This window comes from Eublepharis macularius, chromosome 2, assembly GCF_028583425.1.
Source record: "Eublepharis macularius isolate TG4126 chromosome 2, MPM_Emac_v1.0, whole genome shotgun sequence".
Classification (NCBI taxonomy): domain Eukaryota; kingdom Metazoa; phylum Chordata; class Lepidosauria; order Squamata; family Eublepharidae; genus Eublepharis; species Eublepharis macularius.
This window is the reverse complement of record NC_072791.1, coordinates 70,926,842-70,951,070: the sequence shown is the minus strand read 5'-3', so window position 1 is coordinate 70,951,070 and position 24,229 is coordinate 70,926,842. Positions and strand designations below refer to the sequence as shown.

Genomic DNA, 24,229 nt, shown 5'->3' with positions numbered 1-24,229 from the left:
ATGCCACATTCTGTGGGTTCCTGCTGTGGGAGATTTTCCCATAACAGGAATCAATAGAAAGTGGCTGGCCACAGGACAGGGGAGGTTAGGTTTTGGGGAGGGTGTGTGTGGTATTTGGTAGTTTGGGTGCAGGTGGACTGTGGCTGTGGCCATCGGCCACCCCAATCCCATGTGTTTCTACAGTGTGGAAGTCTTTCCCACAGTAGAAAGACAAAGTGGTGTGGCAGGAGAACCACCTTTGGGGGGGCATAAAATGGCCCCCCAAAGTGGGATCAGCTTGGGGCTTGGTTGAGGGTGGGAGGACAGGTAGGAGATGGGTCCCTGAAGGGTGGGGGCATTTTGCATGCAAAATGCCACCCCTAGCCAGACAAGCCTTTCTTATTTCCCCCATAGGAAATAATGGAGAAAGGGGGGCTAAGAGCAGCATCTTTGGGAGGCCATAAAATGGCCCCAAAGTGAGATCTGCTTGAGCCTTGGTGGAGGGAGGGAGGACAGGTAGGAGGAGGTCTTCTGAATTTTGGGGGCATTTTGCATGCAAAATGCCACCCCTAGCCAGACAAGCCTCTCTTATTTCCCCCATAGGGAATAGTGGAGTGGAGGTGGATAGGGGCACCTTCTTTGAGAGGCCGTAAAAGGGCCCCCCAAAGTGTAATCTGCCTGAAACTTGGTGGAGGGTGGGAGGACAGGTGGGAGCAAGTCCCCTGAAAGTTGGGTGCATTTTGCTTGCAAAATGCCACCCCAAGCCACCTAGAAAGATGACTTGCTTTTCCCCATAGAGAACCATGGAGAGTGTAGGAGGATGGGGGCACCTTGTTTGGGGGGCATAACATGGCCCCCCAAAGTCCAATCTTTCTGAAACTTGGGGGGTAGTTAGAGGAGAGTTAGGAGAAGGTCTCCACCAAGTTTGGTGTGATTTGGACAGAAAATGCCCCCCAGACTCCCGGAAAGCCGGGAGGTTTTCTCATTGAAAACAATGGCCGAATCAAGCTGAAACACGAATACCGAATCGGCTTGCTGTTTCGGTATTCTCTGAATGCCGAAATGGTTTCCTGATTCAGTTAAAACTGAATCAGGTTTAACAAAACAGGCAGGCCTTACACACCCCTACTAGAGACTTAATCAAAGGAGAGCCATGACAACATACATCAATTTCTTGCAAAGTAGAAAGGGACACTATTGAGAGCACAGTAACCAATTATTCTTATTAGTCACTACTAGGAAAAGAAGAACAAAGTATACATTAATTCTGCAACAGAGAAGCTCTAGGAGAAGATTTATAACTAAAAACAGTAATTTGAACACAAAAGTAAGACCCAAAATAATAAGGAATTCAAAATTGTCCAATCTAAAACAGTATTTATTTGAGAAAATTATATCCCACATTCTTTATCATAAACATATAGGATCATGTTCATCTGAAAAATTTGTGGAACTGGCACAGGGGATTTCCCTAGCTTTCCCTTCTCTTAGCAGCCTGCTGTTTGTTCAAAAAATCCTGTCTGACAACCAGAAGCCATTTACAAACAAAATGTACCACATATAGGAGGCTGCAGTAAGGCAAGAGAATTGGATCAAATTGCTTCCTCCACCACTTTCTGCCGGCAGTTTCCAAAAGTGATCTTCATAGCCTGTCCCCACTTTGCACTAAATTTCACTTAGATGTATCTGAGCATGGATAACCTTCCCAAATGGCATGGCTCTCAAAGAAGGGATGCAGCTGTTAAGCCATATGAAGCTGTCTAAAAGTAATGGCACACAACAGAGAAGAACTGAGACATTTGAAGATACAGATCTGATAGGCACTCCAAGATGCAAATCTACTGTTTTACAGGAAGTGCAAGCCCATTCAAAATAGGCTGACTGAGTACTTCGATCCTTGATTAGCCCTATTAGCTATCAGCACATCACTCATCTGGACCGAGTTTTAGTTTATCCACCCACTCCGTTATCACCTCCAGGCGTTTTCAGGCTATAGCAAATGCCTTTTCACTTGAAAAAACAAGAGGAAGACTAAATAAGGAAGACTAAATAAGGAAGGACTAAATAAGGAAGATGGTCAATTTGAAACTATACCTAACTCTAGATCTCCACGCAGAAATGACAAAAGACAAGGGTGGCAAACAGTTTATTGCTACAGGTGACAGACAGGGCTCAGAAGGAACCACTGTAGGAGCTGATTAACAATAGTAAGGGGCAGTCTGAGGGATGGAAAGGCTGTGTGCCTAGAAAAAAACACCCCAGAGGCCTCAGCACCATCACAAAAGCCCCAAAGGCCTACTATAACTTAATTAAGTCTTCCCTTCAAGTTAAAAGCAGTATTTTACATGCGGCTTTTGATCTGACAACTCAGAGCCCCAGTCTGATGATAAAGAAGCTTCCAGGGTGAATTGTCAGCGAGCAAGTACCAAAATTTCAGGGAGGACTGAATGGTGTTCACAGGATGTCAGTTGATCATCATTGATTTAGAGAAATATACTGTATTAATCAATGTGGCTTCTTGCCCAGAGTTTCCTATAAATAGTGAAACTGAAGTAGCACGAGGATTAAACAGAGCAAAGCAATAACAGGAGAGGGAAGCCCTGTAGGGGGGAAAATTCACTAAGCAATTGCTGGTCACAATCATTACAGAAAACCTTGATGAGAACAGAGAAGATGTTAAGAAATATAGAAGTAGTATGTTGTCAAAACTGGAAAAAATAATTAAGGTATAGTTTCAGGAAAATGAAACAAGGCCAAATGGGCATCAATAGGTGGCTCCAGTGTGTTGCATAGATTAACCACTTCCAATGAAATATGTTGATCTACACCAGATTGGTTCAGTCTTCTTGTGTTCATGACCTACATTCTGGAATGTATATGAAAGTTTCAACAACTGTAGTTTTCCACAGAGGAGAAGTCACCTTCAGGAAGAAATTCAAACCAGTTATAGTGTGAGCTCACATCTGTTTTCATATATGATCTCAGTTATTCACAATTACACAGATTTATTCACTCAGTCTTCCTTACTTCTGAGCCTTGATAATGGAGGTTCCTACAGGTCTTTGAGTTTCAGTCTGGTCTCTGTCATTTTTAACTAAATTTTATTCTAACCATGGATATCTGACACAGCTACCTTGGAGTCTTAGCAATACATTCGTGTTTTTTTTTTTACTTCATTCCTATCCCACCTTTCTCCCCAATGGGGACCCAAAGCAGCTGAGAGCCAGTTTGGTGTAGTGGTTAAGAGCAGCCGGACTCTAATCTGGAGAACCGGGTTTGATTCCCCACTCCTCCACTTGAAGCCAGCTGGGTGACCTTGGATGAGTCACAGCTCTCCAGCGCTCTCTCAGCCCCACCCACCTCACAGGATGATTGAAGTGGGGATAATAATAACAGTAATAATTCTTTGTAAACAGCTCTGAGAGGGTGTTAAATTGTCCTGAAGGGTGTTAAATTGTCCTGAAGAATGGTATATAAATCAAATGTTGTTGTTGTTATATTGTTCTCCTCTCCTCCATTTAATCCTCACATCAACTCTGTGAGGTAGGTTAGACTGAAAGAATGACTACCTTTAGGTTACCTAGCAAGTTTCCATGAGTGAGGATTCAAACCCAAGTCACCCAGATCCTAGTCCAGCACTCTAACCACTAAACCACATTAGCTTAAGTTGTTTTACTTTTAAAACTGAAAATTAATGAATTAAATTTTAATTTAAGAAGAAAAGGAAGAAAAGGTTCAGAGCCTGGAGGAGAGGATCACCACCCTTCAGGAAATCAAGGAAAGGGAGAATTTTATTGACAAGAGCCTGGGGGCTCTGCACAGCCAAGAAGAGGAAAGTCAAGGAGAAGAAGAAAGAGTCGATCTCCCTTCTGAGCCTCCTCTCAGATCTATGGTACAAACCCAAAGATACCAACGAAGAAGATGCTCTGGTCCACTTGAGCTCATCGTTTTGAAGCACTAGAGATGATGATAGAGATGAGAGTGGAAGGAGAACCGCAAAGACCTGGAAGAGGGTGTGTAGAGGATATGGGGCCACGTGGAAGTGGAAAAAAACGGAAGGTGGTGGTCGTCCGGGACTCTCTGCTCAGGGGTATGGAACGCCATGTCTCTGGGCCAGATCTCCTATTCCAAGAGATGTGTTGCTTGCTGGGGGCCAGAATTCAGGATATTACCGACTGACTGCTGAAACTCATCAAGCCTGCTGATAAGTACCCATTTGTGCTGATTCATGTGGGAACGAATGACACGGGTGTGAATACTGTCGCAAGAATTAAAGAGGATTATGAAGCTCTTGGAAGGCAGTTGAAGGCATTGGGGGCACAGGTGGTATTCTCTTCTATCCTTCCAGTCATAGGAAGAGGAACACGCAGGGAGCGGACCATACTTGAGGTGAATCGTTGGCTGAGATGGTGGTGCCAGCAGGAGCGCTTTGGGTTCTGGGACCATAGGATAGGTTTTCTTAGAGAAGGCCTTCTAGCACATGATGGGCTTCACCTCTCAAGGGCAGGGAAGAAAACGTTTGGAACAAACCTGGAGAACTTCATCAGGAGAGCTTTAAACTGATGCCGCAAAGGCAAGGGGACGATCGACATGGGGATTTCAATGACGAAGTGAAAACAGTGGGGACCCACCTGGGTAGGACAGGTCAAACAAAGATACAAGGCTACAAGTGTCTATATACCAATGCCCAAAGTATGGGTAATAAGAAAGAAGAGCTTGAGCTTCTATTGCAAACAGAGGGCTATGATATAGTAGGAATTACTGAGACTTGGTGAGATGATTCCCATGACTGGAATGTGCTAGTGGATGGGTATGAGTTGTTCAAGAAAAACTGGAAGGGTAGAAGAGAAGGTGGAGTGGCGCTGTATGTGAGGAGAGGGCTTGATTGTCAAGAAGTTATGGAGAATGGGGTGAACAGCCCAGTGGAAAGCATATGGGTAGAAATAAGGGGAGGAAGGATAAAGGGTATTATTGTTGGAGTCTGCTACAGACCACCTGACCAGCAAGAAGAAATGGATGCAGCCCTCTTTGAACAGATTGGTAGAGTATCCAGACATCAGAACCTTGTAATTATGGGTGACTTCAATGTCCCCAATGTGTGCTGGGAGACAGACTCAGCAAAGCGTCATGAATCATGCAATTTCCTGACCTGCCTGGCCGATAACTTCCTTTTTCAAAAGGTGGAGGAAGCTACAAGGGGCTCAGCCATACTAGACTTGATATTAACCAACAGGGAAGAATTGGTAGATGAGGTGAAGGTGGTGGGGACCTTAGGAGGAAGTGACCATGTCCTCCTTGAATTTCAGTTGCTGTGGGGGGCCAAGGAAGTTTGTAGCCAGACTCGAAGGTTAGATTTTCATAGGGCCAACTTTGATGAACTCAGAGGCTTGATGAGAGTCATTCCGTGGGGGAGTGTGCTGGAAGGGAAAGGAGCGAGTGAAGGGTGGGCTCTTCTCAAACATGAGCTTTTGCAAGCTCAAGCCCTCACTATCCCAGCAAGACGGAAACATGGTAAGGGCTCCCAGAAACCAATGTGAATGTACAAAGAGCACCAGAATAAGCTAAGGGAAAAAAGGAAATGTTCAGGAAATGGAGAGAAGGACAGACCTCTAAAGAGGAGTATATGAGGGTTACTAGGTACTGTAGATAAGTCATCAGAGTGGCCAAAGCTCAGTACGAGCTGGGTCTGGCCAGGAGGGCTCGCTACAATAAGAAAAACTTCTACATATATGTGAGAAGCAAACACAAGGTAAAGGAGGCAATTGGACCATTGTTGGGAGGAGATGGAGAAACTCTGATGCAGGACAGAGAAAAAGCAGACAGGCTTAATGACTTTTTTGCCTCTGTTTTCTCCCTGAAGAACTCAGGCACATCTAGAGATAGTAGAAAATGTGACAGGACACACCTGGGCGGCTAGTTGACATTGACAGAGAGGTTGTGGAGAGGCATCTGGCTGCACTGGATGAATAGAAATCCCCTGGGCCGGATGGGGTACACCCAAGAGTGCTGAAGGAACTTTCTAGAGAACTTGCAGAACCCCTGTCCATCATCTTCAAGGCCTCCTGGAGGACTGGGGATGTGCCGCAAGATTGGAGAAGAGCGAATGTTATCCCAATCTTTAAGAAAGGGAAGAAGGATGACCCGGGAAAGTACAGGCCAGTCAGTCTGACTTCTGTTGCTGGGAAGATATTCGAGCAGATTTTAAAGAGATCAATCTGTAAGCATCTGAAGGACCGCTCCGGGGTCCGGGGAAGTCAGCATGGTTTTGTCACTAACAGATCTTGCCAGACCAACCTGGTTTCCTTCTTTGATTGAGTGACCAGCTTACTGGATCAGGGGAACTCTGTTGACGTGGTTTATCTGGATTTCAGTAAAGCTTTTGATAAGGTCCCCCATGACATTCTGATGGGCAAACTGGAAGACTGTGGATTGGACTATAGGACAGTTCGGTGGATAGGGAATTGGTTAGAGGACTGCACCCAAAGAGTGGTGGTCAACAGTGTTTCATCAAATTGGAGGGAGGTGTCCAGTGGGGTGCCGCAGGGCTCAGTTTTGGGCCCGGTACTTTTCAATATTTTTATCAATGATCTGGATGAAGGAGTGGAAGGGCTGCTCATTAAATTTGCTGATGATACCAAATTGGGAAGAGTAGCAAACACCCAAGAAGATAGAATTAAAATTCAACAAGACCTGAATACTCTGGAGAAGTGGGCAGCTGTGAATAGGATGCAATTCAACACAGACAAGTGCACAATATTACATCTGGGCCACAAAAATGGGAAGCACAAGTACTGGATGGGGGATACACTTCTGGGCAGTAGTATATGTGAAAGAGATCTTGGGGTAAGAGTGGACTGTAAACTAAATATGAGCAGTCAGTGTGATGTGGTGGCAAAAAAGGCCAATTCAGTCCTGGGTTGTATTAAAGGGCCCATAGCGTTGAAATCTCAGGAGGTCATAGCCCCTCTCTATACTGCCTTGATCAGGCCGCACCTGGAGTATTGTGTGCAGTTCTGGAGGCCTCACTTCAAAAAGGATGTGGACAAAATCGAGAGGGTGCAGAGGAGAGGGACGAGGATGATCAGGGGTCTGAAGACTGAGCCCTACAGGGAAAGGTTGAGGGCCTTGGGAATGTTTAGTTTGGAGAAGAGATTGAGGGGGGACATGATTGCTCTCTTTAAGTATTTGAAAGACTGTCACTTGGAGGAGGGCAGGGAGCTGTTCCAGTTTGCAGCAGAAGGTAGGACCCGAAACAATGGCCTTAAATTACATGCACAAAGGTACCGGCTGGATATTAGGAAGAACTTTTTCATGGTCAGAGTAGTTCAAAAGTGGAATCAGCTGCCTAGGGAGGTGGTGAGCTCCCCTTCACTGACAGTTTTCAAGAAGAAGCTGGATGAATATTTGTCAGAGATGCTTTAGGCTGATCCTGCACTGGGCAGGGGATTGGACTAGATGGTCTGCATGGCCCCTTCCAACTCTATGATTCTATGAATTAAACTAAAGGTTTACCAGGGACCACAGTATTCTTAGTCTAGGGTATCTCAAGACTCATGTGTCATTCGACTGCCCACTGTAGGTCTTCTATGACTTCAGAGCAGGTAAACCTTGAGAGCAGGGGCTGTGACAACTCTGCCTGACAAGCCCCCATTATAGTATCACAAAGGGTCAGCCAGTAGCACCAGAAAAGACAGAGAAGTCTGAATTGAGGAAGTGATTGCAGAAGGGATGGAGAATGTAAATTTAGCCTGTCATCTAACATACTGATTAGATCCTTCACTAATTACAGTAAAGAAAATTGTCACCACTGCCCTTGAAAGGCTCACAGTACAATCTGTCTTCTTACCACCACCACTGCATCTTGCAGTCTCTCATACTTGGGAAAAGTACTGGAATGGGCATTCATTTAGAAACACATCCCAGAATTAAAAAAAAGCCCTGTTCATTATGGAAACAGAAATGAATGAAGATAACAATTGAAAAGCAAAGGAATGTATTAATTCATTGTTGAGGAGCCTGCACATTTTCCTTGACCAGCAAGCACTATTTAGCAGTTTTGCACTTCTATAATAGCAGACCTAGTGCCTCTCCTGCCTGACCACAGGAGAGACGTTAAAGGTACTGGAGCTGCTACTGCTTTTTAGAACTGCAAATATGTATTTAATTTGTAAAGGCCTATGGCCACATACAGTAAACTTGTCTGTCTGTCTATTGCTAATGCACTCTGTTGTGGTTTCTTCTGAAAGGTAGAAACAAAAACTAATATAATAATGGAAACAAATATGTGCAAACGATAAATACAATGAAAACAAACAAAGCCTTTACAGTTAAAACAAATTTATACCTCCCTGTCTTATACCATATGCTTATCTGATGTTTCTCATGACACTCCCCTTGCATTTTCTTGCAGACAGATAGATTTGAAGACTAAACACTGAATTCTACATTGTCGTGTTCAATAATCACTCTTGTAACACAACTTTAGTTACTGATCATGTCCAGGCAGATTGGGACTTGATAAATGCTTAACAATTTAATGTTTAACTTGTATTCAAAAGTCAGTGTTGAGGAAAAGCCTTTAACACAACATCACCAATAAAAAGCTTTGAAAAAAGAAGGAACTAACAATATGGAAGTGTTAGCAAGTGCTTTCTACAAACTAACAATATGAAAAATACAGAAATCTTACAAAAAGCAAGAAATAATGTTCATTTGGGTATACTGTATTTTGTTACAGTCTCTGTAGCACCTGTCACAGAACGAACCCAAAGTGAGTAGGTCTTCTACAACTGAGGCCTTTGGCATAGCTCCATCATAACAGCCCATCTGTTAAGTGACTGCTTTGCCCAAGAAAGAGTAATATGAGATTTAGCCTTTTGATTTAAAAATATGTTTAAAAGAACAGTATTCATGAAGTAGTGTGAAACTAGCAACGAGGTATGCTTTTGTTTGTAAGTATAAGGCCGAACTACATCTTACACAGGAAAAATGGATAAATCTGTAATTTTAAAAACAAAAACCACTACAGGGGTCTGCTGTGTTTGAGCAAAAGGGCCTGGGGGAGTTTGCATAACTCTTTTCTTTCTTGACATTTTCCCACTTGGAACCACTTCCCCAAAGTAGCAGATATTGACATTTCCCCCTCCCCCATTGGTGGAAAAGCAGCGAAAAGCTGTATTTTGTCAAGAGGAACAATGGCCTGAACAGACACAGTGAAGAGCATTTCCTCCCCTACGCCATTCTTTCATTTGAACCAGAAGGTTCCTGCAGCTGTTTTCCATTTTAAAAAAGTTGAGAGGCCGTTGCTACAAGTATCTCCTTATTTAACGTCTACTTTAGCCCCATCTAAACCAGAGAAAGAAACTGAGAGTGACTCATAAAGGTGGCAAAGGAGACAAAAGCATAGGAAACCACAAAAGAAGCAGTGAAAGAGAGAGAGAGAGAGAGAGAGAGAGAGAGAGAGAGAGAGAGAGAGAGAAAGAGATGTGCTGTAACAGTATCAAGGGATGTGGGCTTTTGGTGAGAGTTTCATTTCCAGTACCTTGTGCAAAAATAACAACAGCAAGTAGCGATGGTAGTAGCTGATAAGTAAATCATGAAGCAGCAATTTTGTGTGTGCGTGGAAAAGAATTTCACAAAATTGCATATAAAAGGTAGCTGGATCAGACTGAAAGCAGAGTGAAGGATCTGGACACAACTTACTGTCACAAACATAAGGTTTATCATGGTCATCCATGGAAGAAACGTCATTCCTTCGCCTGCCACCTCCAGATCCTCGAGCCTGTAAGGAAGACCAAGGTAGTGATGCCACAACAACAACTTGTCAGCTTCCCCTTTTAGAACATTATCAGCACAATTTCATGGAAGTTCTATCAAGATGGAATATTTGAACTTTGGTATTCTAATACTGCATGCTGTTTAGAACAGCTGCAAAATCTGAACTACTTCCCATCCAAAGCCAGATCGTACCATCTTAAATTATTAACTTTCCTTTGCACAAGAAGGTTTAGCTGTACAGGCTAGTATACACAAAATGTTCCTTATTGCTGAACCATTGTGTGCATTAGCACACATCTTATCACACTGGTAAGACAAGTTCACCGTCACTCAACCTTTTACAATGCTATACCTTTGTGATACAAGCGGCAAGCCTTGAAAATTGGACCGAGTTCTGCAATTATTAACAAAGAAAACAGATGCTCTTCATACAGCTATACTTTTTGTTTCCAAATTCAGGCAGGCAGGCACATAGGGCACAGGCATTCTGACAGCTCAGTTTTTATGTGAGGAACTGGTTGTTGAGACTTGTTGCTGAGCCAGACCAGAGTCAGCAACTTTGTAAGACCATATGGAACTCTACTGGCACCTTGTGTCACTGGATTCCTGCTGAGTTAGTAGCATCAATATCACCCTTTTAAACAGTGGTGAGTGGCATGCTTTGCTATTGTACAAACTGAAAGTGGTTAGATGCAAATACCCCGAACTTTAGCATTCTCATCATGCAGGGGATGTGTGCCTTTCTTATTCTTCATGCAAGACCTAGAACTGGATAAACAATGAGCCTCTGAAATCTTACACTTGGATATGGTAGTACTCCAGCACTAAGGTGAATGGAGAAGTCTACACACATAGGAATGTGAATTCTGTGTTTGCGTACCTCAGAGCATAACAGGAGTCTATGTCACAGCCTGAGTATCTTAGTGATTTATGTGTAAATCTATTAGGAATGATGTTTTAAAGCAGTTATGTTTAGATTAATTAAGATGACTAAAAGACATGTTTCAACCCCAAAATCTACTATTGGAAAGTTAATTTTTTGTTTAGGATGTTTAGGATTAATAAGTAATTAGGTATAGCTGCTTTTATATAGTAAAAGCTTCATCTCATGGAAATAGAATCCTTAATAATATACACAAATAAGAGAAAATACAAGCAAGTTTTTAAAAAAATCTTCAAACAGATAGAAGCATAGGGTTAGTTCCAACCATCTTTTCCACTGGTGAAAAAGGGTGAGGAGGTATCCTTTGATCACCCAAAAACACTATGCTGCCGATCACAGAACCTGCATGAACCAAAGCCATTTGGTACAGGCAATCTATTAATGAGGAGAAATGAATGCGACGGCCCAGATCAAAGGCACAATCCTTACTAACACCAAGAATTAGAATGAAGATAAGAATGCTGAAGTTTTTAAAAGATGCTCTGAAAACAATTTATAACAAATGAAAGATGAATTGCTTATCACTTTGTACACACTCAAAAGTGCTGTACAAACCATTGTTTTTAATATAGCAATGACAATAGCAATGGACGTAATACAGGCAAATGAAGCACTTTTAAATCTCATTGATTTCAGTGGCACATGCTTAAATCCTTCTTTTTACAATCTGTGTGTCTTTAAAATACTGAACTTTGGCTGGGTGTCCATCATTACTATGCTTACAATATTAACAAACAGATATGGCCTGTATCCCACCACTCTTTTCAGCACTCTGACGTAAGGCTTCAAACTGTATTGAGCAGAGAGGTAGGATACAGGCCAATGTCAGTTTCCCACACTTTACTACTTAGTTTACAAGGTCAATCTAAACATGTATTTTCTACTGTACAAAATTTCCTCCTTTTTCATATTATCACAATAGAGGATTCTTTTTAAAATAAATAAATGGAGAATCAGTTATTGATAATAAGGGAGTAAGAAAGGCCATTCTTTTCTTTTGATGGATTCAATTATGTAATAGTTTCAGAGTCAGTTTATTCAGCTCAGTATCAGAAGACAACTGAGCTTCCCTTTAACCAATAATGCTTCTACATGCAGTGAAAGCCAGCGTGCAGAGAAAACCAGAAAGAAACCCATTTTCTGTCTTGTGTGTTCTGGTAACTCAGTTATAGATTGGCCCTTCAAAACAGTTTGTAAACAGTTTGTAAACTGATCCACAATGCAGCAATTCAGATTTTGTCAAAATCAGATTTTGTGATTGGGGTGGTGCTTGTGGTTGCTTGCTGAGAGGACTACGGCTACTGTCGCTGAGCACCAATGAAGGGAGAAAAGGATTTGGCATTTTTACCTGATGATATCACAAAGTGATTACAGATATATGTGGGCTGCTGTAGTACCAAGCAAACTAGGGTTGTCAAATCTGGCTTGGGAAATTCATGGAGATTTGGGAGTTGAGCCTGTGGAGGGGACGGTTTGGGAAGGGGCCTTGGTGAGGTTTAATACCGTAGATTCCACATTCCACAGCAGCCATTTTTTTTTTCAGGGAAACTGATCTCTATAGTCTGGAGATCAGTTGTAATTCTGAGAGGTCTCCTGGAGGTTCGCAATCCCAATGCATACACATGGCTGCTGAGTGGACGGCTGCTGCAGAGTGACCTGCATACTGTTAATGATACAGTGATACCGCTTGCTGGCACAAGGCTCTGCAGCCACTTGGTAGCTGTGTGCCTGCACAGTGTTGCAGTAACAGTTCGCCTTTGCTTCCTGACACCGTTTGGTAAAAGCACCAAATCTCTTTCCCCCTTCAGCAGTGCTAGATATAATCCTCCCAGAAAATCACCACATGAGCCACCCCTGCACAGAACTCCTTTCTGATCTTCACTGATTACCTGTTTGTTTCTTGCCTAAATGCAAGGAGCCATTCAAGCCCTAAATATACCTCCTTCCTCTCTCTCTCTCTCTCTCTCTCTCTCTCTTGGAACAGGGTTGCCACACCTCCCATTAAGGCGGGAGACTTCCCACCAGCAACACTTGAGAAACATTATTTTTTAAAAAGCCAGTGTTGCACACGGTGTGATGTCACATCCCAAGAAAACGCGCAAGTGACAGCACTTCACTAGGAATCACTATTTTCCCCACAACTGACATCATGGTGCATAATTGCCCGCATCCCACCCCCCTCCAAGCTCCCGCCACCTATTTGAGGAAATTAAGATCAGGTTCTACAATCATCTGTGAAAACTTGAGCACCATCCGCAACAGAGCATTTTCTGCAATAGCACAAGAATTGCTTGCCCCAATGGAGCATACCAACAGCTGAAAACTATTTTTTTTAATCAGGCATTTTTAGTTTTTTAAAAAAAATTCTATCTGATTAAGTTGCTCTTTTAGTCCTAAGACACCGAGTTATAATTAATTAATTGTTAAAAGTTGATTATGATGTCATTATGATTTTACCTATCTTCTTGTTATCCATTTGAAGAACCCTTACGGAAGAAACACAGCCTGTACATTTTAAAAGTAAACAAAAAATTAAACACACCCCTACTGAGGGAGGGAAATGACAATGTATTTAATCATTAAAATGTCAGGTCAAAAACTAGGCCTGAACACATACACTTATTAAATAGTCTTTTTAAAAATTACATAGAATTCAAGGTGCTTCATGCACCATCCCCCACATTATGCCATATCATTCCTGTCACATCTTCCTGGCCTACACACTCCAAACTCTTATCTTATCTATCCCTGCTTTATCCGTGATAGTTCCTTCAATCATATAGCTAAATGGAATTTCCATGACATGGTATGACTTTTGAGTATCAGTTGCTGGGGTCTGCTGACCTCATGTGTTTAAAGTTCCCTGGGGTATTTCCCTGATCACTATTAAAACAGAATGTTCACCAGACAAGTGACCCAAGCCTAATGCAAGACAGGGATTGGCCTGAACTCCAAGTGCAATATTCCTTTGACCCAGCATTTGCTTCTGCATCACGATATTCATTTTACTCTCTCTATGAGAGAGACCTAGAGGCTCTCAGATTTGAGGAAGGAAGGTCTGACACACAAAAGTTCATGCTGAAATAAATGTTGCTAGTCTTTAAGGTGCCACTGGACTTCTGTTTTACTTTGCTCTGATAGACTAACATGGCTATCCTTCTGAGACATAAAATGATTTGCCTAAATCCACAACTCAAGAACAAGGAAGAAAATGGGATCTGCCCTCTCCCCAAATAATTTCCCCAAAACATTCAAATTTCATCCAGATACCCCCAATAAAGTCTCTTCCAATTAATTAGGGTTGCCAGCTCCAGGTTGGGAAATTCCTGGAGATCTGGGGGATGAAACCTGGAGAAACTTAGAGAAAGTGGGATTTGGGGAAAGGACCTTGGCATGGCATAATTCCATAGAGCCCACCCCCCAAAAGTAGCCATTTTCTCCAGGTGAACTGATCTCTGTGGCCTGGAGACCAGTTGTAATTCCGGGAGATCTCCAGCCACTACCTGGAAGCTGGCAACCCTACAATTAATGTATGCCTCAGCATTCATAATCCCACCCAAATCTCCACAAAACAGTTCTCTTCCACGACTAGGGATAATGGATGGCTTTCCCACACTCCCAAACTGGCTGGGGCCCCTGGTACTTACCCTTTTTATTTCTTCACACATGAGCAAAGTGCACATGCACTCCCAGCCCAACAAGATGATGTCAGTTCTGTGATATCATCACTGCTCCCCGGGAGCAGGGTGGGCCAGCCCACTTGTCTGTCTGGACATGCCCCAGATGCACACAGGTGTCTGGTATTCCAGCTTTGTTTCCCCCTGACAATCTGGCAAAAAATTGGACTGTCTGGGGGAAATCTGGACACCTAGCAACCTTATCCACCACCACCCCATTAATTGTCTCATCTGTGTTCCCCCAGAAGAAAGAAATATGTCCACTTTGCTCACTCCCTGGCAACTGCTGCTAACCTCAATATGGCCTGCAACTCCTGTTAACCTCGGTATATAAACAATTCAATACTCATTTTCCATCTATAGGAGCTTGCCTGCCCCTTCAGCCTTCTCAGCCCAATTCCAAAGCTTCTGTTGTCCTGGCTTCCTCTCCAGACAGAGAAAAAGAGATGCAAAATTTAAAATGGACAGCCGCTGCCCATCAGTAGCCAATCACAAGCTCACCTGCCTCTCCTTCAGCATGCCACAGAACAGGCACCATGCAGCACTCAACATTCTTGGGAGAGCAATCACTGTGAAGTTGAACCCTTTCAGTGCATGAACTCCAAAACCCAAATAAAATTTAACATATTTTAATGTCTCAGACACATGCATATCTGTTAATTTATAGTTGTTTTGTTCTTTTTGTTCTTTTGCTCTTCGGATTTTGAAACACTGTGCACAGTGAAAACTTGTAAGCTTTCACTTAGTGGTGTTTAAAGCCTGAATCCAAATATACAAGTTCATAAGCTTGTGTTTTGTAGCGTGTACCCTAGAATTTCAGGCCTTATTGGCCTTCCTGTCATTTCTAGACAACAAAGTCCTTTAAATTGCTCTCTGGGAAACTTTATCTCCTTGGCCTTCAACTCTCTTTACCAACACTCCCAATAATTTCATAGTTGGCCTCAGGGGGGCTGGCAAATAGACAGCCACCCCAGAGACTCAAGCCTGAGTGCCACGTGTCTGCTGTCAGTGCTTCAGTATGTGGCATTCAGTCATCCATGGCTGCCTTCAGCCTCCTGCCGTTATACAGCAAGGGATTGATGTATATAGCCTGAAAGCTTCAACAGAGCAGCCTTGGAGCGCTCAAATGGAGCCAAACAGGGATGCTTGCCAGAAGGACAGATGAAGGGGTCCAAGATTAAAAATGAAATCATGCTGTAGGAAAGGAAAGGACGTGCACAAATTTGGAATGGCCAGCACATTAGCTCCTCTGCATTATTTCTGTGGCTGTGCTTTTGATTCCACATTTGTACTCTGAAACAGTCAAACAGCCTTAGATTATAGATTTATAGGCCACAGAAGACTCCTGAAAATCTGAAGGAATTATCTCCTTATAACAGATGAAGGAGGAAAAACTATTCATTCTAAAATTCAGACAGAAGAAATAATGTTTTGTTCAATTGTAGCTTTTGTACATATTCTACTGGGGACAGGCTGCAAGAAACAAACTACGCTATGTCTAAACTGCTTTCCTCCATTGACTTTTAAGGCCAACTTATCTCAGAGGTCACCTCACATGACTCCTTTCTCTGTGATCAGCAGGTACCCTCCTCCATATGCGAACACTCTGTGGCTACTAAATATTATTTGCATGCCATGGCCAAACTGCATGAAGCATACTTAAGGTGGCATTCTAGATGGCTACTCAAGTCATTACTTCCATCTGCATGGTGGCAGGTAGAAGCTTGAGTGTACCTTTCAGAAGCATTGTAAGCATTTTGGTTTCTGGGTCAGAGTTTCTGGGTCAGGCACCATGCAGCACTCAACATTCGTGGGAGAGCAATCACTGTGAAGTTGAACCCTTTCAGTGCATGAACTCCAAAACCCAAATAAAATTTAACATATTTTAATGTCTCGGACACATGCATATCTGTTAATTTATAGTTGTTTTGTTCTTTTTGTTCTTTTGCTTTTTGGATTTTGAAACACTGTGCACAGGGGAAACTGCACTAAAACAAATAAAATGAATTTCAACAGAGATAAATGCAAAGTTCTGCATTTAGGTAGGAAAATTCAAATGCATAATTATAGGATGGGGGAGACTTGTCTTGGCAGTAGTATGTGCAAAAAGGATCTAGGGGTCTTAATAGACCATACACTAAACATGAATCAGTAGTGTGATGTGGTAGCTAAAAAGGCAAATGCAATTTTGGGCTGTATCAACAGAAGATCATGCGAAGTAATGGTATCGCTTTACTCTGCTCTGGTTAGACCTCACCTAGAGTATTGTGTTCAGTTTTGGGCACCAAAATTTAAGAAAGATATAAACAAGCTGGAACGTGTTCAGAGGAGGACAATGAAGATGGTGAAGGGTCTGGAGACCAAGTCCTATGAGGAAAGGCTGAAGGAGCTTGGTATGTTTAGCCTGGAAAGGAGATGACTGAGAGGTGATATGATAACCATCTTCAAATACTTGAAGGGCTATCATATAGAGAATGGTGCAGAGTTGTTTTCTGCTGCCGTAGAAGGTTGGACCAGAACCAATGGGTAGAAATTAAATCAAAAGAGTTTTTGGCTAACTTCAGAAAGAACTTACTGACAGAGTGGTCCCTCAGTGCAACAGGCTTCCTTGGGAGGTGGTGGGCTCTCCTTTGGAGATTTTTAAGCAGAGGCTGGATGGCCATCTGAAAGGAGACAGCTCATGAGCGGGCAGGAAGGGTTACATCAGTACTTAGTTCTTGTGGCCCTTTCTAACATGCCCAAGGTAATGCCAATTGCCACTTTGGGAACAGGAAGCTGTTTTCCCCAGGCCAGTTTGGCTAGGGATCCTAACAGTGTTTTGCCATCTTCTCGGCATGGAGCAGGGATCACTGGGTGTGTGAAGGGGTAGTTGTGAATTTCCTGCACTGTGCAGGGGGTTGGACTAGATGAACCTGGAGGTCCCTTCCAACCCTATCATTCTATGATTCTATGTTGTGGTAAACAGAATGTTTATGTCTGTGAATTGTTAACCACTGCCACTTTCAGTAACACAGAGCCAAATAAATAAACAAACAATTTGGCAGTTTTTATTCATAGTCTAATATAAGGATATTGTGGGAGAAAAGGGATGATTGGTGCATCACATTGACCCATCAGAATTATGCAAATAAACCATCAAGCAAATAAGTGTTATCTCAAAACCTGATGATCAGGTCTCCGTGCATGCATGCTGACAACTGAAACAGTCCAATTGGCTAGTAGTCCTAATGGATTTCACTCAGGCATGCAACATGTGGTACAACTCATTTCCTTTAGACTCCTGAGTTTACTGTATTAAGCTTATTCTTTGTCATACATGCACTGCTGGAGTAATAAGCAACCTTGGCCGTTCATACTTCAGCATAGCTCATGCCTCTGCTACTGTATCAAAAGACAGTACCTTTCTCTCTCACACACAAAAACCTAAACAACAAACTAAGAATGTTAGGAGAATGCAGCAGAAACAATGGCATCAGAATTCAACTACATTTTGAAAATCAGTTAATTCCTAAGGCCCTGTTACTTTGCCTTAATGTCAAAAAGCCAACAAAAAAGGAACTGAATGCAACACCTGAGGAAGCTGGGTTGCCAACTCAAGGTTGGCAACCAGCAGGAGACTCACCTCCCAAACTGGGACCTCATTGGTGACATAACGACGTCACCAGCAATGTACCAGCATTAGCCAAAACTCTATGGTTTAACCATAGATTTTTGACTAATTATTAGAGCATTGCTGGTGACAGGCTGATGGCTCTTCCAGTTAAGACAGAAGCTATGTCAGTACCTCGGGCTGCCAGTGTCTGCTCCTCCCATTTCCGCCCTATTTTCTCTTACCACCCAACTGAGTGGTGGTGGGAAGGGTCCACTAGGGGTGGGAATTCTCCTCTCCCAAGCGGGCAACTCTGCTAGGAAGGACATTCCATAATACTGTTCGAAAGGCTTTTTCCTGTGGGATAGTGGGAGGACATCATAGAGGGCCTCTGAAGAAGATCTTAATGTACAGATAATTTCATCACCTGATGCCAGCCCAGAAACCAAATGGAAACCAACAGAGCTTTCACAGCATTGCGTGCCCTTGTTAATGTCCTGATGGCCACATTCTTGAATGGTTATAGTTTTTGAGCACTCTTGGAAAGAAACTGCACACAGAGTATGTTATTATAGTAATCTAATCTGTGTGTCCCCATTACTATGGTTGTAGGCCATTTGGAGAAGGGTGGAGCTGCCAAACCAGCCAACACTGGTAATAAGCACTCACTGCCACTACTATCAGTTGAATATCAAGGAACAGCAACAGATCAAAGAATATCCCCAAGCAATATGCCTGAGTCTTAAAGGGGAATACAACCTCATTCAAAACAGGCTCAATTTAGTGCAGGGGTCAGCAACCATTTTAAATTAAAGAGCCAAACAATGTCAAAATTCAGAGCAAGAGATGACCAAAGAACTGTTATTAAAAAGCCCATAACTGTATAACTGAAAATATACAACATAATATGTTGATTAATAATCCATATAGTTTTCATACCCTGACGTGGATAGCCCAGGCAAGCCTGATTGTGTCAGATCTCAGATGCTAAGCAGGGTTGGCCTTGGTTAGCAATTGGATTGGAGACCTCCAAAGAAGACTTGGGTTGCTATGCAGAGTCAGGCAATGGCAAACCACCTGTTAGTCTCTTGCCTTGAAAACCTTAGCAGGGGTTGCCGTAAGTCAGCTATGACTTTATGGCACTTTCCTCCACAGTTTCCACAGCCCAAACAATGGTTGTTGTGACTTTTTTATTAGGAGCTGGCACATACAGAGCTTCACACAGAGGCTCCCTGTGTGATTGTTTTGGTGCTCTGGTATAAAACTGTGCATGGTTCACACTTGGATCATTACTGTTATTTCCATTCAGTAAACAAAGAAATGTAGAGTTGGAAAAACCCAAAGGGTCATCTAGTCCAGCCCCCTGAATAATGCAGGAAATTCACAGCTACCTCCCCACCCCATTGCCCCAGTGACCCCTGCTCTATAACTAGAGGAAAGCACAAACCCTTCAGGATCCCTGGCTAATCCAGCCCGGAGGAAAATTCCTTCTTGACTCCAAAGTGGCAATCAGCATTACCCTGGGCATATAAGAAAGGACCACAAGAACTTAGCACTGGCTCATATCTTCTTGCCTTCCCTCTCATGATCTGCCTAAGTTCATACTAAGTCCAAGAATCAGCATTGCTGACAGATGGCCCTCTAGCCTCTGCTTAAAAACATCCAAAGAAAGCGTACCTCCTCCCAAGGAAGCCTGTTCCACAGAGGAGCTCCTCTAACTGTCAGGAAGTTCTTCCTAATGTTTAGCTGAAAACTCTTTCGATTTAATTTTAACCCATTGTTTCTGGTCTGCACCTCTGGGGCAACAGAAAACGACTCTGTTCCATCTTTTGTGTGACAGCCTTTCAAAGCTCTTGATACTTGATATCAAATACTTGATATCGCCTCTCAGTCACCTCATCTCCAGCTAAACATACCCAACTCCTTCAGCCTTTCCTCGTAGGATTTGGTCTCCAGACCCCTCACCATCTTTGTTGTCCTCCTTTGGACACATTCCAGCTTGTCAATATCCTTCTTAAAACTGTGGTGCCCCAAACTGAACATAGCACTCCAAGTGAGGTCTAACTAGAGCCGAGTAAAGTCATACCATCACCACAATTTATCTGGACACTATACTTCTGTTGATGCAGCCCAAAATCACATTTGTGTTTTTAGCTACAGCATCATGTTGTTGACTCAGTGTACGCTCTACTAAGATCCCTAGATCCTTTTCACATGTACTACTGTCAAGACAAGTCTCCCGCATTCTTTAATTATGCATTTGAATTTTCCTACCTAAATGTAGAATTTTACATTTATCTCTCCTGAAATTCATTTTGTTAGTTTTAGCTAGTTTTCCAGCCTGTCAAGATTATCCTGAATCCCTGAGGCAGTCCCCTTGTCTCTCCTCTCCAAGAGGATGAGGAATGATTTATAAGTATGTGATAGGTCAACCAGTTACAAATCCATTCAACAGTAGTAGGATCCAAACCACATTTTACCACCTTGTCAATGAGAATATCATGTGAAACCTCATCAAAAGCCTTGCTAAAATCAAGATAAACTATGTCCATAGTATTCCCCTGATCCAACCTAGTAGTACCTGTCTCAAAAAAAGAGATAAAGTTAGTCTGATTTGACTTGTTCTTCAGGAACCCGTGCTGGCTAGTTAGTAATTCACAGCCATCATTTCTTTAGTACCCTAGGATGCAATTCGTCTGGCCCTGAGGACTTGATTTCATTTTAAGAACCTAGCTGTTTATGTACTATGGATTCTCCAAGTAAATGAGAATGTGTTGCATTACAGGAACCCCAAAATGTATAGCTGGGATAGCTTTAAGACTAGAATTGGGTCAGGGCTCTGTCGAAGCTAAAGCATGGCTGCAAGCATTCAAACATTCTCCACAAATTAGGCCGGTTTGCTCTACAAGCTAAATCAAGATCAATACTACTCTCGTTGGATGCAAGAAATAGACAAGAAATTATCTAGCCTTGGTTTAGTAAATGATGATATACTGAGACTTGGGAAAAGTGAATCTTAACCATCAAAAAATGAATAGGAAACCTAGATTACTCCAGCTCAGTGATACATGCTCAGAAAATATGCTCCACCCAGGCATTCTTCTCCAACCATCCCAGCTTACATCAAATACCTAACAGCAGATTGTAGAGCTCACATGCCTGAACGCTGCCCCCTCAACCGCTCGATACGGGAGATATTGCAACTTGCCTTATTCCAATAGATTTGCCATTGTAATTTGAAAAATGTTGATTCCCTGTCCCGTATGATTTTGGAATGCCCTTATTATAACTTTTATCACAACTTGTGGATTGCCCTTATTTTAACTAAACTACATCCCACTGTATCGAAAGATAATATAGTCCCCTATCTGATGGTGGATAGAGATCCAAGGACTACGCTGGCTTTGGCCAAGTACTTCTCCACCACATTTTCCTTAAAGAAATAAAGACTATCCGCTGCTCAAGGTCACTGGATCAAAGGAGCTTGAAAGAAAAGGAAAAGTGTTTCCATACCACCCCTATACCTATTCTAGGCTGCATCTCCATTTCTTCATCATATGCTCTCTTTTTGCCAGGTTCAGCACAGTTTCCCTTGCAAGAGAAAACTGAGGCAAAGCAGAAATAGAGCAGCTCTGCCCTCTGTCACCTATTAAAATTCCTCTTTCCTCTCCCTGCAGTGGTCCTACCACTTACTTGTTCTTTTTCTTGCTCCAAACATAACCAGAGAACCCTTTTTTGTTGTGCTGAGCATCTCTCACTAGCCTAAGCTCATACTGAACTTTAGCCTTTTTCTAACACTCTCCCTACAAGCACTGGAAATTTGTTTATATTTGTTAGTTATATAGCCCTCCTTCCATTACTTAAATGTTTTTTTTAATTCTTAGATCTTTTAAAAGTTGTTTACGGAGCCACCCTGGCTTCTTAAGATTCCTCCTGTTTTTCTTTTTCATTATGATCATGCTTTCAATATCTCATTTTTAAGAAACTCCCACCATCTTGAACTCTCTTCTTCTTGAGTATTTCTGACCATGGGATTTTACCTAGCATAACTTTGAGCTTGTTAAAATTTGCTTTTTAAAAATCCAACCTGTACGTCTTACTATGTTCAGCTTTTCCCTTACAGAAGACCTTAAATTTCAAAATTACATGGTCACTAGGTACTTTCACCTCATCAACCAGTTCTTCCCTGTTGGTGAAAATCAGGTCCAAGATAGCACCCTCTTGTTTCCTTTTCTACCTTCTGGAAGACGAAGTTATTGTCAGAAAGAAAAGTCAGGAATTTATTTGACCTTACGTTTAAGCAGAGTTTGACTTCCACTAGATAACAGGGTAATTGAAAACTTCCATGACCATTATGTCCCATCTCTTTGAAAATTTGTAATCTGATCTATGAGTGTATCATTCAAGTCCTCAGCCTGGCTTGGCGCTCTACACCAGACTTCCACCATAATATCACTATTATTTCTTTTTCCTTTTATTTGTACCCAGAGGCTCTCAAATGGCCTTCCATGCTTGGGAGGAACACTTTCCCCAGTTATTCAATGATCCTGAACAAAGGACCGATATAGCTGAAACTATCTCAACAAACCCATCCAGCTTATCACCTTTTTGGGCTCCTGTGACTTCTTGTGAAATAAAGTCACAAGTTGCAACTTCAAAAGGTGTACACCAGGGCTGTATTTGGGCTCCTTTGTTTTTCAACGTGTATATAAATGATATGGCTGAATATTTGTCAGGATCACATTTTTTCCCAGTTAGGCTCATAGGGAAGGCCATCTCAAAAACAAAGATTATCATTTTCAGTAAAAGGACCCGCCCTCATAAGTGGACAATGGATGGAATTCATTAGAGCAAGTGACCTCTATTAAATATCTTGGGGTAGTCTTGCATAATTCTGGTTCCTGGTCAGCATATAGTGAATGTGCGAAGTGGAATTCTGAAAAGGTTGTGTTTGGCATTCTCAGATTTTACAGAACAAGGGGAAGCTGTTTGGAGCCTCCAGTACTAGAAACCTATAGAACAAAGGTATTGCCACAGATATTATATGGAGCCCCAATTTGAGGGTTTGGAAATTTACAACTGTTAGAAGTTACTCAAAATAAATTTGCTTGCATGTTATTAGCAGTTCCTAACACAACACCAGAAGTTATAGTTGTAACTGAGCTGGCTTTGCTTCCAATATTGTCCACGGACCACAGTCCATAAAGCTGCTATTAACTTTTGGTTGAAAATTCTCTTTGGTCAAAGCTCAGGTTTCTTTTGGGCTTATGAGAAAGTGAAAGCTAATTCATAGCAAAGTCATACACTAAACCTCGTATCCAAACTTGGATTTTCAGAAGACTATTTAAGGAGGCTTGACTTTTTTTACAGCAAAACAATTAATAAAATAAGAACTGTTGGATATAAGTGTTTAGATGGATGCTACATTATTGGCTACCCTGAGAACAGCTTCTCTCCATAGGCAGCTTGCATTCTCCCCTTTAATCTTTCCATCTTATCTTACTGATCTATTAAATTTCAAGCATAGGAAAGCATTCACCAAAACACATTAGGATAATTTACAACTGGCAATGTTAAGTGGTCATTATAATGGGACCCCCATATAACGCATGTGTCTGCCTCTGTGAGAAGAAATCTATTGAGAACCTAGCCCAAGTGATTTTCCAGTGTCCAAGATTTGTAGTAGAATGGGAATGATATCTAGGGAATAGAGATTGGCATGAACCAAAATACGAACCAAAGTTCGTCATGAACCAGGCCAGTTTGTGGTTTGCAAACAAGGCCAGTTCGTCAGAGCCCATTTCTGATGAACCTCCACGAACTTTAGGATGGGTCATTTGGTTCATTTTTTGGTTCGTCACTGCAGAAAGCCTGGTGCCAATCAATCAGTGTCCTAGGCAATGGGGGTTGGGCTTTCTGCAGACCTTCTGCTGACCTGGAAGTGACCTTCTGCTGACCCGGAAGTGGTGATTTGCTGACCTGGAAGTGACGTTTTCACAAACCAAAAACAAACTGGTTCATGAACTGGGGCAGGTTCATGAAAGTTCATGGTTCGTGAAATGTGACGAACAACAAACTGCATAGTTTGTTTTTTTCTGGTTCATGCCCATCTCTACTTGAGAATATCTTATCACAATATCCATGGAGATTGGACCAGAACAGACTTATAATATTGCTTTCCGATAAAAATGAATGGGTAATATCATAAATGGCAAAGTTTATCACTTGGGTGATAAAAAGACTCGGTCAAAACCTTATAATAGT

The 24,229-nt window shown here is 42.2% G+C and overlaps 1 protein-coding gene across 3 annotated transcripts in view; it reads right to left on the bottom strand.

The window, feature by feature from the left end:
* Nucleotides 1–24,229, bottom strand: part of DPF3 (double PHD fingers 3) — a 260,427-nt gene that overhangs the window by 55,932 nt on the left and 180,266 nt on the right. For all 3 annotated transcript variants that reach the window (XR_008596562.1, XR_008596563.1, XM_054972252.1), the window contains exon 6: nt 9,682–9,760. Coding sequence is in view for 1 of the 3 variants with exons in the window: in XM_054972252.1 (XP_054828227.1) it covers nt 9,682–9,760 (79 nt within the window). In the remaining 2 variants the exon portion in view is untranslated. The remainder of the gene's footprint in view (nt 1–9,681; nt 9,761–24,229) is intronic.